This window comes from Anabrus simplex, chromosome 1, assembly GCF_040414725.1.
Source record: "Anabrus simplex isolate iqAnaSimp1 chromosome 1, ASM4041472v1, whole genome shotgun sequence".
Taxonomy (NCBI): Eukaryota; Metazoa; Arthropoda; class Insecta; order Orthoptera; family Tettigoniidae; genus Anabrus; species Anabrus simplex.
The window spans coordinates 880444520-880458687 of NC_090265.1; the positions used below are offsets into that span (position 1 = coordinate 880444520).

Consider the following 14168-nt stretch of genomic DNA (forward strand, 5'->3'; position numbering starts at 1 on the left):
ATTCCAAAGATATTCTATTATCATACAGCCATTTCATCTCTAACTTGCCCTTGTATGTTCAACCATTCTAGTTAAATTTTACTTATTTTCCTGATTTATAACTCTGTGGTATTTTTAACAGTTTTCTCTGTCTATTAAATTATATGCTAGCAAATTCTATGTCACTAATCTTCCAAAAAAATACATACAATATGATACAACTATGCGCAGAATGATACAGGTATATAACTCTCATTTTCAGTGGTGTGGAGATCCATCCAAAGTACGACGTGACACTGTTCACTGGGCGCTGTGTGTTCCTGCCTCCTGTTCTCCAGAGGATGTTCACACAGCCTTGTCTGAAGCTTTAGCTGACTTAGAACCTTCTCTTGGAGTCACTTTCAATGTGACTGTTCCACCAGAGCAGTGTTCTCGGCATGAGGAGAGGATTCAGCTTGGAGCTTCCGCTGTCACCTTAGTGTATGTACAATTGCAAATGTTGTTCATCTTAATTAAGAAGACCTGTATACTAATGGTATTCAAGTGCTATTCTATCTTAAACAATCTCTCAACTATTAATTTTTGTACGTACTGGTATCTTCACAGCTTGGCTAGTAATTTCATTGGCCATAGTTAAATAATATTTTTGTTTACAATTTCCTTTATGCTGCACAGACACTGATAGGTCTTATGGCGATGATGGGTTCGAAAAGGGCTAGGGGTGGGTAGGAAGTGGCCATGGCCTTAATTAAGGTACAGCCCCAGCATTTGCCTGGTATAAAAAAGGGGAAATCGTGGAAAACCATCTTCAGGGCTGCCCACAGAGGATTTCGAACCCACTATCTCCTGAATGCAAGCTGACAGCTACTTTTTTTCTTTTAGAATTTGCTTTACGTTGCACCAACACAGATAGGTCTTGGTTGCATAAGAAAGGGCTAGGGGTGGGTAGGAAGTGGCCGTGGCCTTAATTAAGGTACAGCCCCAGCATTGGCCTGGTGTGAAAATGGGAAACCATGGAAAACCATCTTCAGGGCTGCCAGCAGAGGGGTTTGAATCCACTATCTCTCTAATGTAAGCTAACAGCTACGAGACCCAAATTGCTTAGTCGACAGGTACGTGACCCAAACTGCGCAGCCACTCGCTCAGTTTTTTAACCTACGATCTCTTAGAAATATTAAAAGAATTCAAAATAGACACAAGAACGCTGAGCATTGTTAAAGAAACACTGACTGACACCTTCTCAAAAGTCAAACCATTAGGTGAACTCTCAGAAGTATTTGAAATTAAAACTGGGGTGAGATAAGGGGGATGGACTTTCGGTCATACTATTCAACTGTCCACTGGAAAAATAAGTAAGAGAATGGGCTGAAATATTGAAAGATAAAGGAATCTACGAATCAGTTGTAATGGGACCATCAAACAAGCGAATTTAAGCAAACCACATAGCTTTTGCAGATGATCTAGTTATACTAGCAAAAACACCAGAAGAAGGAAAGATAAAATTAGAAGACCTTGAAAAGTGTGCAGCCAAAATAGGATTTCAAGTTTCCTATAAGAAAACACAATGGATTACTATTATCAACAATGCACCTGCAGAAATTAAAATATCCAGCAAGTAAAATATGAAAAGAGTAAACAAATTCAAATACTTAGGTGAAGTAATACCAGTAAAGGCAGTAGAGAAGAAGGGCATAAAGGCATGAATTCAAAAAATGAAAAAAGCCTATCACGCAAGGCTGAAAATATACAACAAAAAGTCAGTATCCAGGAATGCTAAATTGAGACACTACAAAGCTGTACTCCTTCCAGTAGCTTTCTATGCAACAGAGTGTTTGAATATCTTCTCAGATAGAAGAATAAACAAAATAGAAAAGAGAATCCTATTTGGGAGAACGACATATGCAAATTTAGACCAGAACAAGATTTATACAGAACATCAGAAAAAAAATAGGTCATGCTTTTAGAGAAAGAAAATTAAGATTCTTTGGTCGCCTATAAAGAATGGACAAATACAGATGAACACACCACATTTTTGAACACTATCCAAATAAAAAAACTAACCCAGCATTTTTCAAAGGCCCCAAATAAAATAGAAAAGAATTTAGGAAAGCAATATTTGATGGTAAATTTCCAGAGAATGCCAAGAAGAAATCAGGCAGTAAATGGATAGAAGAAAGAAAACAACCACACCAAGAAAGGATGAAGAAGTTTTGGGAAGACAAGAAAAAGAAAACTCATTCATGTGGACCTAAAATGGTCTAGTCGAATGAATGAATGAATGAATGAATCATAATACTGGCATATATTATTTTATGGCCTAAGCTTCCATGTGCAGACACGTGTGGGCTGCCTGCACATCAATTTCGATGTTCCCTCTTACTCTACTGTATGACAGAATAAGCCGGATCTCTCTTGGCCAATCTATGGCTGAGCTTTTTTCGGATAAATGCCAAATGCATCACAATCATACAACATGGAGTGTCGAATGGACTTTTTTTCTGATGCTAAAAAATCCGACCACTTCTGCCAGTTTTGAACCCATGATCTTGGAGAGGCCGACACTCAAACACTGATCCACAGAGGAAGCTATAAAATGTAAATGGTTACATTTTCCCATGTTCGGAAATAATAATAATAATAATAATAATAATAATAATAATAATAATAATAATAATAATAATAATAATAATAATAATAATAATAATAATAATAATAATAATAATAATAATAATAATAATAATAATAATAATAATAATAATAATAATAATAATAATAATAATAATAATAATAATAATAATAATAATAATAATAATAATAATAATAATAATAATAATAATAATAATAATAATAATAATAATAATAATAATAATAATAATAATAATAATAATAATAATAATAATAATAATAATAATAATAATAATAATAATAATAAGGGTAGCAAGTAGGGATCCTCTTTGGAGGCAGTGCTACCCAGCGAGTGGCACCCCTGCCTATGTGAGTCCCAGAGCACACTGGCCCAGTGTGTAGCATCTGGTAAGGGTCCCAGCTCAGGGTTACGAGTGAAGACCTCAACGACATCTACAGCGAAGAAGGTGGACTTCAGTACGGTGGAGATGGCGGAAGAGGCAGCCCTATACTCAAGGATTAATATGAGTGCAACAAAGCCACTCGGTCAACGGTTTCCAGGGCAGAAGAGGAAGATTCCCAATGGCTTGGAGGGTGGAAGAACCAACTCCAGGTCTTACCAACTTGGTTTTACTCCTGGACAGGGCATGAATCTGTCCCACAAGTGCTATCGCATACAACTACCATGATGGATGCAAAGCATTTGGAAATTAATACCCCAGCTGGTAAAATCCGGGGCCAACTCGTTGTTCTTAGGGCATAGAATTCTAGGGGCCCTAACCCATCATGTTTGGATCAGACGGAGGGTCATCACCACGCAAGCTGAGGACGAAACAGAAACAGTTCAATGCAAACACACCTTCTGAAGACAGGTAAACAGATTTAACTAATAAAAGTACTTGAAAAATATCAGATAAAACTACTAGCCGTCCACGAAACAAGGTATATATCAAATGAAATCGCAGTAGCAGATAACTTCAGGATACTAAAGGGAAAATTTGCCAATAAAGTTAAAAAATCCGAGAAACCAAGAACATGATGGTAATACTTGGTTCAGCCTTCTTTGTTCACCACTCAATAGTAGAATCCATCGTGGATTTCAGATCTCCATCTCCAAGACTGTCTATACTGAGCCTAAAGAGGGGCAACACACTTACTGTGTTCAATGCCCATGCCCCTATTAATGACGACAACAAAAAAAGAATCCCCAGAAAGTAAACGAGTTCTGGTCTCAACTTGAAGAAGAAATATTCAGAACTCCGTACAAGCACATCAAGATTCTAATGGGGGACTTAAATGCTCAGCTAGGGAAAGAAAAGAAGTACAGAAAGGTAATAGGTAAATACCTAGCTCAACACAGGACTAACAAAAACTGTGAAAGGTTAATAGATATCTGTGAACCTTTCAATATGAAAATAATGTCCTCAAGTTCAAGGAGACCCCAAAGTAGATGAAGACATGGCGGTCATCCAACCCTCTGCTAGAAGAGTTCCAAATTGACCATGTTGCAACCAATAACCCTAGAGAAATAATGAATGTTAGAGTACAACGAGGAGCAAACTTCGATTCAGACCACTACCGGTATCTGACAAGTATCAAAATGAAATTCATTCCTAACGTCAAGAATAAAACTTTCAGGATACAAAAATACTATGGCCTATATAGAATTGAAGAACTGAAAATAAACCAAGATATAATAGAAAACTACCAGAAAGAACTGGATTTATTGAACACACATAAATGGATGAAATGGCTCGAAAAAGCCAAGAAACTGCAAAACATACAATATTTCTCTCTAAAAGGAAAAAGCATCCATGGTGGAATGATGAGTGTGAAGCTGCTCTAAAAGAACGTTCTGAGGCATTGAATATACGGAACTCCACCAAAGAGAATTCTGATGGGTTCAGAACTCAAAGGAAATTCACGGCTAAAGTTTTAAGAAACACCAAATGAAAATTTGAAAGAAACAAGGGATATTGAAAAAAACTTTAAGAAGAACAACACAAGAAACTTCTATAAGACCTTCAAAAATAAAAACTTAGAAAATATTCTCCACCCACTATCTGCTTCAAGAACGATTCCGACAAACTGATTCTGAACAACAAACAAAATTGTGAACATTTGGCCAATTACTTTAAAGTATTACTGAACTGTGAACCTCCAAAGAAAGAGATGTCCTTCCAAGAACCCCAGTCCAAACTTTTTGACTCCGCCTCATCAAAGTGGAAATAAAAGAAATCATTAAGATCCTCAAAAACAACAAATCGTCCGGTAAAGATTCAATCATGGCGGAATTTCTAAAAGAGTCAGGGGACAAAGTATTAGAACAGTTAATGAGACTCTTCCAAAATATTTGGGAAACAGAAAAGATACCAAATGAATGGAAGGATGCTATCATTCATCCATTACATAAAAAAAGGAGACAAAACTAATGTTAACAACTATAGAGGCATATCACTCCTGTCAGTCGCAGTCTAAATCACTCCAGAATAGAACAGAGAATTACATAGATCAAGAGTTGGGGGAATACCAAGCAGATTCAGGAAAGGATGGTCCTGTGCGGAGCAGATATTTACCATCAAGACTTTAATCGAAACTAAAACTTTAGCAGCAGACAAGAAGGTAATTATGACATTTGTAGATTTCAAAAAGGCATACGACTCTGTTGACAGGAACATATTAATAAAAGTATTGAAAGAATTTGGAACTGATGACAAAACAACTTCTTCTTCTTCTTCTTCTTTTATGACCACATAGGATCACTTTAGTCAGTCCGTCGTTCAGGTCTCTTTGAAGGGATTGTTCGGGCTTTGCGGTCCTCCCAGTACTTCTTCAGACGCTCCGATCTTCGTGCCCTTTCCTCAGTTGAAAATGTGCGTGTTGTTGGTTTGTTTTGTGTAAGGGTAAAGCGGAGGTTTGTATTCTTGAGTTTTGTATTCAATTTTATCTTATTTTTGGTGTCTTCTGTTGTAAGGCCTATTTCCTTCAGATCCTCTCTTACTTCTCTGATCCATTTACATCCTGTTGTGGTATTTTTTGAGACGAGATTGTGTTGTACTAGTTGTTTCAGAAGTCTCGAGTCCTGCATCCTCATGATATGTCCAAAGAATCCCAGTCTCCTCTTACGCATAGTATCTGTAATGGGTTCTAGCTCTTTGTACACGACTTTGTTAGGTATTAACCGCCACTGTCCATCTTTCTGATATTTTTTGTTGATACAGGTTCTTCCAATCCTCCTAATAATCCAACTAATATAATACAACAAACATTAACAAACACCCGATCACAAGTAAAATTCCTTGGAGAGCTATCAGGTCCATTTGAAATCAAGACAGGTGTGAGGCAAGGAGATGACCTCTCCCCAATCCTTTTCAACTGCATCTTGGAGAAGGTGATAAGGGAATGGTGAAAAGAAATGAGTCAGCAAAATATCCCAAATGGAATCAAGATAGGACACAAAAGGGCTGGGCTTAAATTTGAATGTCTTGCATTTCTAGATGACTAAGTGTTCTTTGCTGAAAATCTAGCGACTGCCACTACACAGATAGAGGTTTCGCACGAAACAGCAGAAAAGGCAGGACTGCAAATATCCTCTGAGAAAACTAAGTACATGAACATAGATCCCAAAGAACCAACATGGACAATGAAGACGAAGTATGGTGACATAAAGAGAGTCCACAAATTCAAATATCTAGGGGAGATTCTGACTCCTAACAACAGTGAGAAGCCAGCTATCGAAGAAAGAGCAAAGAAGATGGAGATTACATTCAGACTCTGCCAGGAAACTTATAAGTTCAAATCCCTCTCCTATCAAGCCGAACTCAAGACACTATAATACCATGGTGAAACCTGAATGCCTCTATGCAGCAGAGACAACTGCCAGAATGGGGATTACTGACAGAAAACAAAGAGCGTAAATTTCTGAAGAAAATTCTGGGAACCGAGAAAGCAACAGGAAATGAGTTTACCTTTCGTTTGAGATCAAATCAAGAGCTGTATGAAAAATGCAATAACATTTCAACCTCGATAAGAAAAAGGTTATTGACTTTCTATGGACATCTGAGAAGAATGGGACCAGAATGCCTAACAAATCAGATCTTCATTTTCCAGGAAAGAAGAAAGACCCAAGTACCATGGCTGAAGGAAGTTCATCAGGATCTTAAAAAATGTGGCATTGAGGAGGGAGATATTACAAACAGAACATTGTTCATTTTTGTGGTGTATACGTCTTTCTTTAAGCTTTATTTCAATACTGGCTCATGCGATGCTATTAAAAAGATCTATGCCGGCTATGGTTTATCGTAAATGCGACCACGGAGCGAGTTGGCCGTGCGGTTCAGGTCACGCAGCTGTGAGCTTGCATTTGGGAGATGGGGCGTTTGAACCAAATGCTTCAGTTTCAGGCTTTGTGACAAGCCAGTTGGTAATAAATATTTGATGCATCTCATGCACATAGCCGAAACAAATCTTATCACCCGAACAGCGCAACTCTTTACCCAAATGGTGTGAGAAATGAGAAAAAGCTACCTACCCAATGGCAGGGAGGGCTATAGAAACGAGTGCAGCAAATTTGGTTGGCCACCATCAGTATTGGTACTCTTACGAGTCGCAGTCATGAACTAGCTGAGATCTTGATGAACCATTACAATAACATTACCTGTATCCAAGAAACCAAGTGGACCAGCTCAGAGGATAAAGAAATCTGAGAAGGATATAAGTTATTCTATCGTAGAAAGACATCCAACTGGAATGGCATGGCCAATGTGAATTCAGAGATAGCGTAACTGATTTTATCTATTTATCTGACCAACTTATGTACATTTACATCGATAGTAGAATAAATGCCCTGAGTGTGGTCGCCTGCTATGCTTCACAAAACTGGGTGCATTTAATAAAGAAGAATTTTGAAGTAGCCTTGAAACTTTGGTGGTGATCTCAATGGTCACGTCGGACAAAGTCGAGATAGTTGATAGAATCCACAGTGGTCAGGGTTTTGGATTGCAGAATGAGGATGGAAACTGAATCTTGGAGTGCAGTGAAGCTTATATTTAGCTCTGGTCAACGCATTTTTCAGGAAGCGTCTGTCGCATCTTATCACCTACATTAGCAGAGGAAGAAATACACAGATTGATTACTGGTTAGTAAGAATACGATTTTAAGTAATTGACATAAAAGTTATTCCTTCAGACAACATTGCACCCTCCTAAGCATGAGGATTTGCCTGGATCTTTGCATGAAAACTCACAGAAAAGATCACAGACGATGATTAAAGTAAAATATTTTTAAATGGCTCATAGCTAATTCTTTGGGGAGGGAACACCAAAAAGTGACAATAAATTGTACTTCTAATAATTTTTAACAATAACTGAAGCAATTACATGAAAAGGATTTGGTCATATGTTCCATTTAATCTGTGTCTGATAGGTGTAGAAGCTTTTAAAACAGTTGTTTTCCTTGAAGTGGCACAGGTAGGCATCACACTTTACACAGCAAGTTTTTAGCAAAAGTGACTCATAAGTGCACCAGATTCTTTTAAAACTAACCCGCACAATATTATTTGGGTCAGGTGGGAAAGGGGTATGATAAGTAGATTAATACTCAGATTTCAGTGAGGAAATAGATACACAGAATAAAATCTTTACTGAAGAGAGTGAGATGGTTTAAGGACATTTTGAAACATTTAGTAGCGTGGAACTGATTTAACAATGGTTTAGTTAGTAAAATTCAATTACGATTCAAAAACGATAAAATGATAAAACACTAGTACAATTCCTCAACAGTTGAGTACATTTATTTTATCACACAAATGGAAGACATTTTAACAACAACAAAGGCACACAATGCAAAGAAATTCTACACACAATAACCAATACTATTCAAATCTTAGGATTATTTCTAAATCTTCTCCCTCCTAAGTTAACGGTGGTCAGTCCAACAATAACTTACACAACACAATCAAAGGTTCAGTTTTAGAGGCTTACGAACTGTCCCAGATCTTGTCTCCACCAGTTCACTGGGAGTCTCTTCGCTGATGGACATGGTTTCCTCTTGGGTAGTTCAGCAACTTCCTCTCAAAGTCTTCTGCCGATGACTGCACTTTCGCTCTGTTGGACAAGTTCCAGTTCCAACGGGTAGATTCTCTGCACTGGCCTCAGAAGCAAGCTGCTTGATGTCTTCACAGTAACCAGTCTGGTTTCACCATCAGTTTCCCTTAGGAGTTCAACAACTCTACACCTTTTATTATTATTATTATTATTATTATTATTATTATTATTATTATTATTAGAAAGGGGCATTAGGATTTACAATATTCACTAATCGACATGATTCTCTTGTTGAAAGTCATGATGTGATACCTGTCACACTGTTTGCCACATAAAACACATATACAATTGTCATCTGGATTATGAAACGACTTCACAGTGCATATCTTGCGGTGAAAACCATGAATGGAGAGACGTGTTATGATGTGTCTTTGATCTTGATTTTCTTTGGTCCAGTTTCTCACAAATATAGCATATGAGGTATAAAAGTCGGGGTCGATTTCCTTTTTCTTTTCTTCCCTTCTGTGTAGTTCATTGTAAGCTCCAGTAGATGGCAGATGGAGTCGCATTCTGAGGTCCTGAATGTAAAATGTTTCTTTGGCCAATTCATATACTAGAAGTGATGAAGCCGATTTTCCAACTCGTAAAGTACATTTAAGAATGTGTGCTTTTACCTTCTCTATCCTTTCGAGATCTCTCAGTTTGAGATAATCCCAAATTAATTCCAATCCATGTCAAGGCAGGTGATATTACTGTGTGGAATAACATTATTGCCGTAGATAAAGATAGTGTGGCGAGATCTTTTATCTTGTTGATGGCCCTTGTCGCTGTTCTTTCTTCTTCTTCTTCTTTTTTTTTTTGCTAGTTGCTTGACGTCGCACCGACACAGATAGGTCTTATGGCGACGATAGGATGGGAAAGGCCTAGGAGTTGGAAGGAAGCAGCCGTGGCTTAATTAAGGTACAGCCCCAGCATTTGCCTGGTGTGAAAATGGGAAACCACGGAAAACCATCTTCAGGGCTGCCGACAGTGAGGCTCGAACCCACGATCTCCCGGATGCAAGCTCACAGCCGCGCGCCTCTACGCGCACGGCCAACTCGCCCGGTAGTTCTTTCTTTCTTCTGTGTGGTAACTAAAGGACAGTGCAGTGGTTTGAAGAGTTATTCCTAAGTACTTAAATTTGTTGACTGTTATTAGATCATTGTTACATACAGTAAGAGTGTCTTTTGTTGAAGGTCTCCCTCCTTTTCTAAAGGTGATTTGGACCATCTTCTGAAGACTGATCATGAACTGATTTTTGTTAACCCACTTTTCTAACTCCAGTAAGGTGGCTTATAAGCTGTCTTTGTTTGATGACCCTAGTACCATGTCATCTGTGTAGAGGATGACTGTCATGTCAGGTGAAGATTTTACTATATTCGTAATGTCAGCAGTGGTAATGTTGAACAGTAAAGGGCTCATCAGGTCACCCTGCAGTACTCCATTAATTTGTCGGATCGGATCCGAAGTGTCAACTCCATCTTCAATCTCTATGTAGTTCACCATCAAGATGTTATTTAGCAACTTAATAAGGGGATGAGCTTTGCTGATCATGTTTTTGATCTTTGTTAGGAGAATTTCTCGATTTACTGAGTCAAAAGCCTTTGTGAAATCCACAAAAAATGCATAGTACTTTCCTTTGGGTAATCTTAATGCTTCTTATTTTACAGCGTGAAGTATGCTTCTTCCGGACATAAATCCAAATTGGCATTCCGGGATTATTACAGAAGCTTGTAATTTCTTTGTAAGGATTTTCATAAATATATTTGAGGATGTTGTTTTACAATGCAATGCCTCTATAAGAATTGGGATCATTTGTCTGTCCTTTACCCTTGTATAGGATTTTCACTGGTGATCTACTCCGTTCCTCAGGTATAGTTCCAGATCTTAGGCAGCCATTGAATAAGTTCATCCAGAGAGGCAGTAACATTTCTTGAGTTTATTTGAGATGTTCTGTATGAATACCATCTGGGCCGGGAGCTTTCTTGACTTTCGACTGATTCATAGTTACTCTGACTTCATCAAGTGTAACCTGGATTATATATCCGTCTGAAGTCGTGCTAATTGCAGGGAACGCCTGGGTTTTATTTTGCAGATTCAAAATGCCTTTGAAGTGTTCCTTCCATTTATCCATAGGGATTTCTTGAGAACTTGAAACGATATTTTTTCGAAGGACTATAAATGGGTCATGTTTTGCCGCTGTAGCTAGTTTTTTTGCTTCGGCTTCCAAATATGTAGATCTCTTGGAATATAGGAGTTGTTTGTTCTCTCTTCTGCCTTGTGCATAGAGATGAAGATAATTGTCTGAGCCAACAGTACGGGCATTGTGTAGCTGTTCTAGGGTTTTCTTTCGTTTGAGATAACGCTCTTCGTCGAACCAAGGTTGAACTATCCATTTTCTGTTTGGTAGTGAGGCCTTGTGTAGTTGGTAAGTTACAATTTCTAGTACTTCATCTACTGTATATGTCCTTCAGTTGCAAGCTGTTCTGCCTTGAGAATTTCTTCATGATTGAGAGTTCTTGTATCTATTCTTCTGGAATACTTTATCTTGTCGTTGCTCCATGTTGAGGTTTGTTGTGGGCACTGGAGAATAATATCTGTTGCGATTGGTATATGTTTACTTATCGGAGCTGCACCTGTGGTCCACAGTCCTTCTTGATTTTTTATGACGATTCTATCCCCTTTATAGAAAACGAGATCAATAGTGCTTGATCCATTGTAGGCAATGTAGGTCTTCTCTTCTCTCTTATTTATTAGATTACAGCCTTCTTCTGTTAACATTTTCAGCACAAGATTGGATTTTTGAAGCAGTTTATGATGATGATGATCATCGAAGTAGTTTATCAACACGACAGTTTAGATCACCTGCTATGATAATGTTGGTGTTATTGTCTGTTTTTGAGATAGCTGGGGAGAGTTTCTCTACGACGTCCCCTGACGAACTTTCAGGACTGATATATAGGCTACGCCAATTATGTTGATGTCAGTTGTTTTTACTATTAGGCCTACATATTGTCCTCTTTGTATATTTCTTTTAATTTACCAATCGTAGGTTTCTGAAAGCATGAAACTCCCCTTTCTGGTCTGCCTTCAGCTGGTTTTGCAAGAGCATGAATTCCATAGAAGTCTGGAATGTTTATTAGTTGAAGTAGGAAAATCTCTGTAATTATCAGTGTATCTGCTTGATTTATCGATTTTTGTGGTATCAGTGAAAGTGCATTTTTCAGGCCTTTTACATTCCATAATATTATCTTGACAGCCTTGGTTTTACTCCACGGATGCCCCATCATTTCATCTCCATGAGAAACAGAAACATAGTATTCCTTTAGGCCAGAATTGTGGGTCCGATGTTTCTTCCATGTAAGTGAAAGGGGCACCAAATTTGAATGCTTTCTTTTCGCCAAGCATCTTCAATTCTTTACACACTATTTGTCCCTCAATTCCATTTTTATACGGTACGACTTGATTTCGTCTGTAGTGATATTATTCTTTAGTTTTCCTACGTATAACCACGCAGTTTTTTCAGCTGCTTGTTTACTGTCCTCACCTTCCTTTATTCCAATTACTGCCTGTGTGCAGTGTTTTTTCCCTCTTTTGGATTGGGCCACGGTCCATAGTTGATTAGCGTTTTTCATTGCATCATTATCAGGTTCATGGGATTTTTCTAGATTTATCATGCCAGTGTCGGTATGAGAGGTGTTGATTGGTTCGAGTTGTCTGATTTGAGATGAACGATTATTTTTGTTGTACAAGGGTGTTTTAGTGTTTCTCAAACATTCGGGTCGTTTAATACGATCATTTGACACCAAATCGGCGTTTGATTTTGAGCCTTCTATTACAGTTGAATTCGGTTTTAGCGAGGATTTTTCCAGTTCCTCTCGGAACGTGCGTCTAATTATTTCCTGAATATCAGAATCATTCTTCATCACATGCTCGAATATAATGTCCATTTTCTAAGTTAGTTGTAGGATTGTATTTTCCATGGCGCCTATTATTTTTAGCTTGGGCTTGCATATGTTACATATGTCTAATTAACTGATCAAACTCACCTTTGGTCATACAGCATTTCCAGTGAGACCAAGAATTGCAACTTTCGCATTCAACTGAATTGTCATTATCAGAAAGGGTTTATGACATGTATTGCACTCTTCCAAATCCTTGAGCTGTTTCTTATCTGACATAGCGTTATTCACTTTTGTTATTTGCAGATGATATGGTTTGTTATATGTTTTAAGTTTCCCTTACGTGTGGGCCGATTGTATAAACAGCTAGCACTAACCACTGTCGTTTACAATTACAAGTATTATGATGCAATTACAAGTATTTACGAGCACTAATCAAAATATAAGAGATCGTATTTTACCTCTGAAAAGGAAGGCTGAAGTTACTTACAATAAAAGTATATACCGCCTCAATTTTCAAAAAGCTGGAGTGTTATTATGCGCTTAAAAATATATCGACTTGTGGCAATCTCACTCAATCAACCGCCAACTATCGATTTTGATATCAGTTTCGATATCTGGTAAGCCGTGATCTCAAATAACTGTCACTATCGATATCCACTTGTTTAAATCAACAATGGCTCATAACAGCATATGAATTACACAATACTATTAAGCAGCTGTATGGCTTGTATGCAGTCTTTAATGCACTAAATCCTTTTGCATTCACTTCTCACCATAAGCCACAAAAAATAAGATAAATATTCACACTAAGTCGTACACACTCGTCATGAATGATTATCCGACACAATTCCAATTCAAAATTGCTTAATAAAAGATCACACCTTTACCTTTACAACTCACACCAATTATAAGTGTAGCTGTAGGTAGCACTGTGATTGTGATTTAACCTAATCTACACTCTACACCTTTTGTGTTGTCATTTCCCACCAACACTATTTCACCAACTGAAATCAGTCTATGTTGCTGTTTATTGGCTAACAACATCAACTGTCCCAATTATTTGGAACGAAATGTCTATTGAAGGTCTTCTCGCAGATTTTGTCGGTAGCGAAGTCTCTTATTAAGATCAATGGATTCAACTTAATCAAAATCTGGAACTCCTATCTCTTCAAGTTCCTGTAGGAACATACTGGGTGTTAGAGAAGTAAAATCACTGGGCTTCTGAGACACGTAAGTTAAAGGACGAGCATTGATGACAGCCTCACAGTCGTATAAAATTATCTGCATCTCCTTGTAGTCAACTGATGTTCGGCCTAGGACACAACACAGTAGTTTCTTCAGTATTCCGATATGCCACTCCCACCCAGGCCCGGAACTAGGGCGGGGCAGGGGGAGCACGTGCCCCGGACGGCAGACTTCAGGGGGCGGCAAAATTAGAAAATATTAAAAATAATAATAAGTTACTTTTTTTTTTCCAAATAATAATACCACAATTAATATTGTTTTATTTTATTTTATTTTGTAGCCCAATTCATCAACTTAATTACACTGACACTGTATACCAAGTTATTTTCTT

General features: G+C 37.8%; 1 protein-coding gene across 1 annotated transcript in view; it reads left to right on the forward strand.

Moving 5' to 3' along the window:
• The window catches only part of LOC136857387 (nose resistant to fluoxetine protein 6), a 276314-nt gene that overhangs the window by 89193 nt on the left and 172953 nt on the right, over nt 1-14168 (forward strand). The window contains exon 3 of the mRNA XM_068225046.1: nt 242-459. Within this exon, the coding sequence (XP_068081147.1) occupies nt 242-459 (218 nt within the window). The remainder of the gene's footprint in view (nt 1-241; nt 460-14168) is intronic.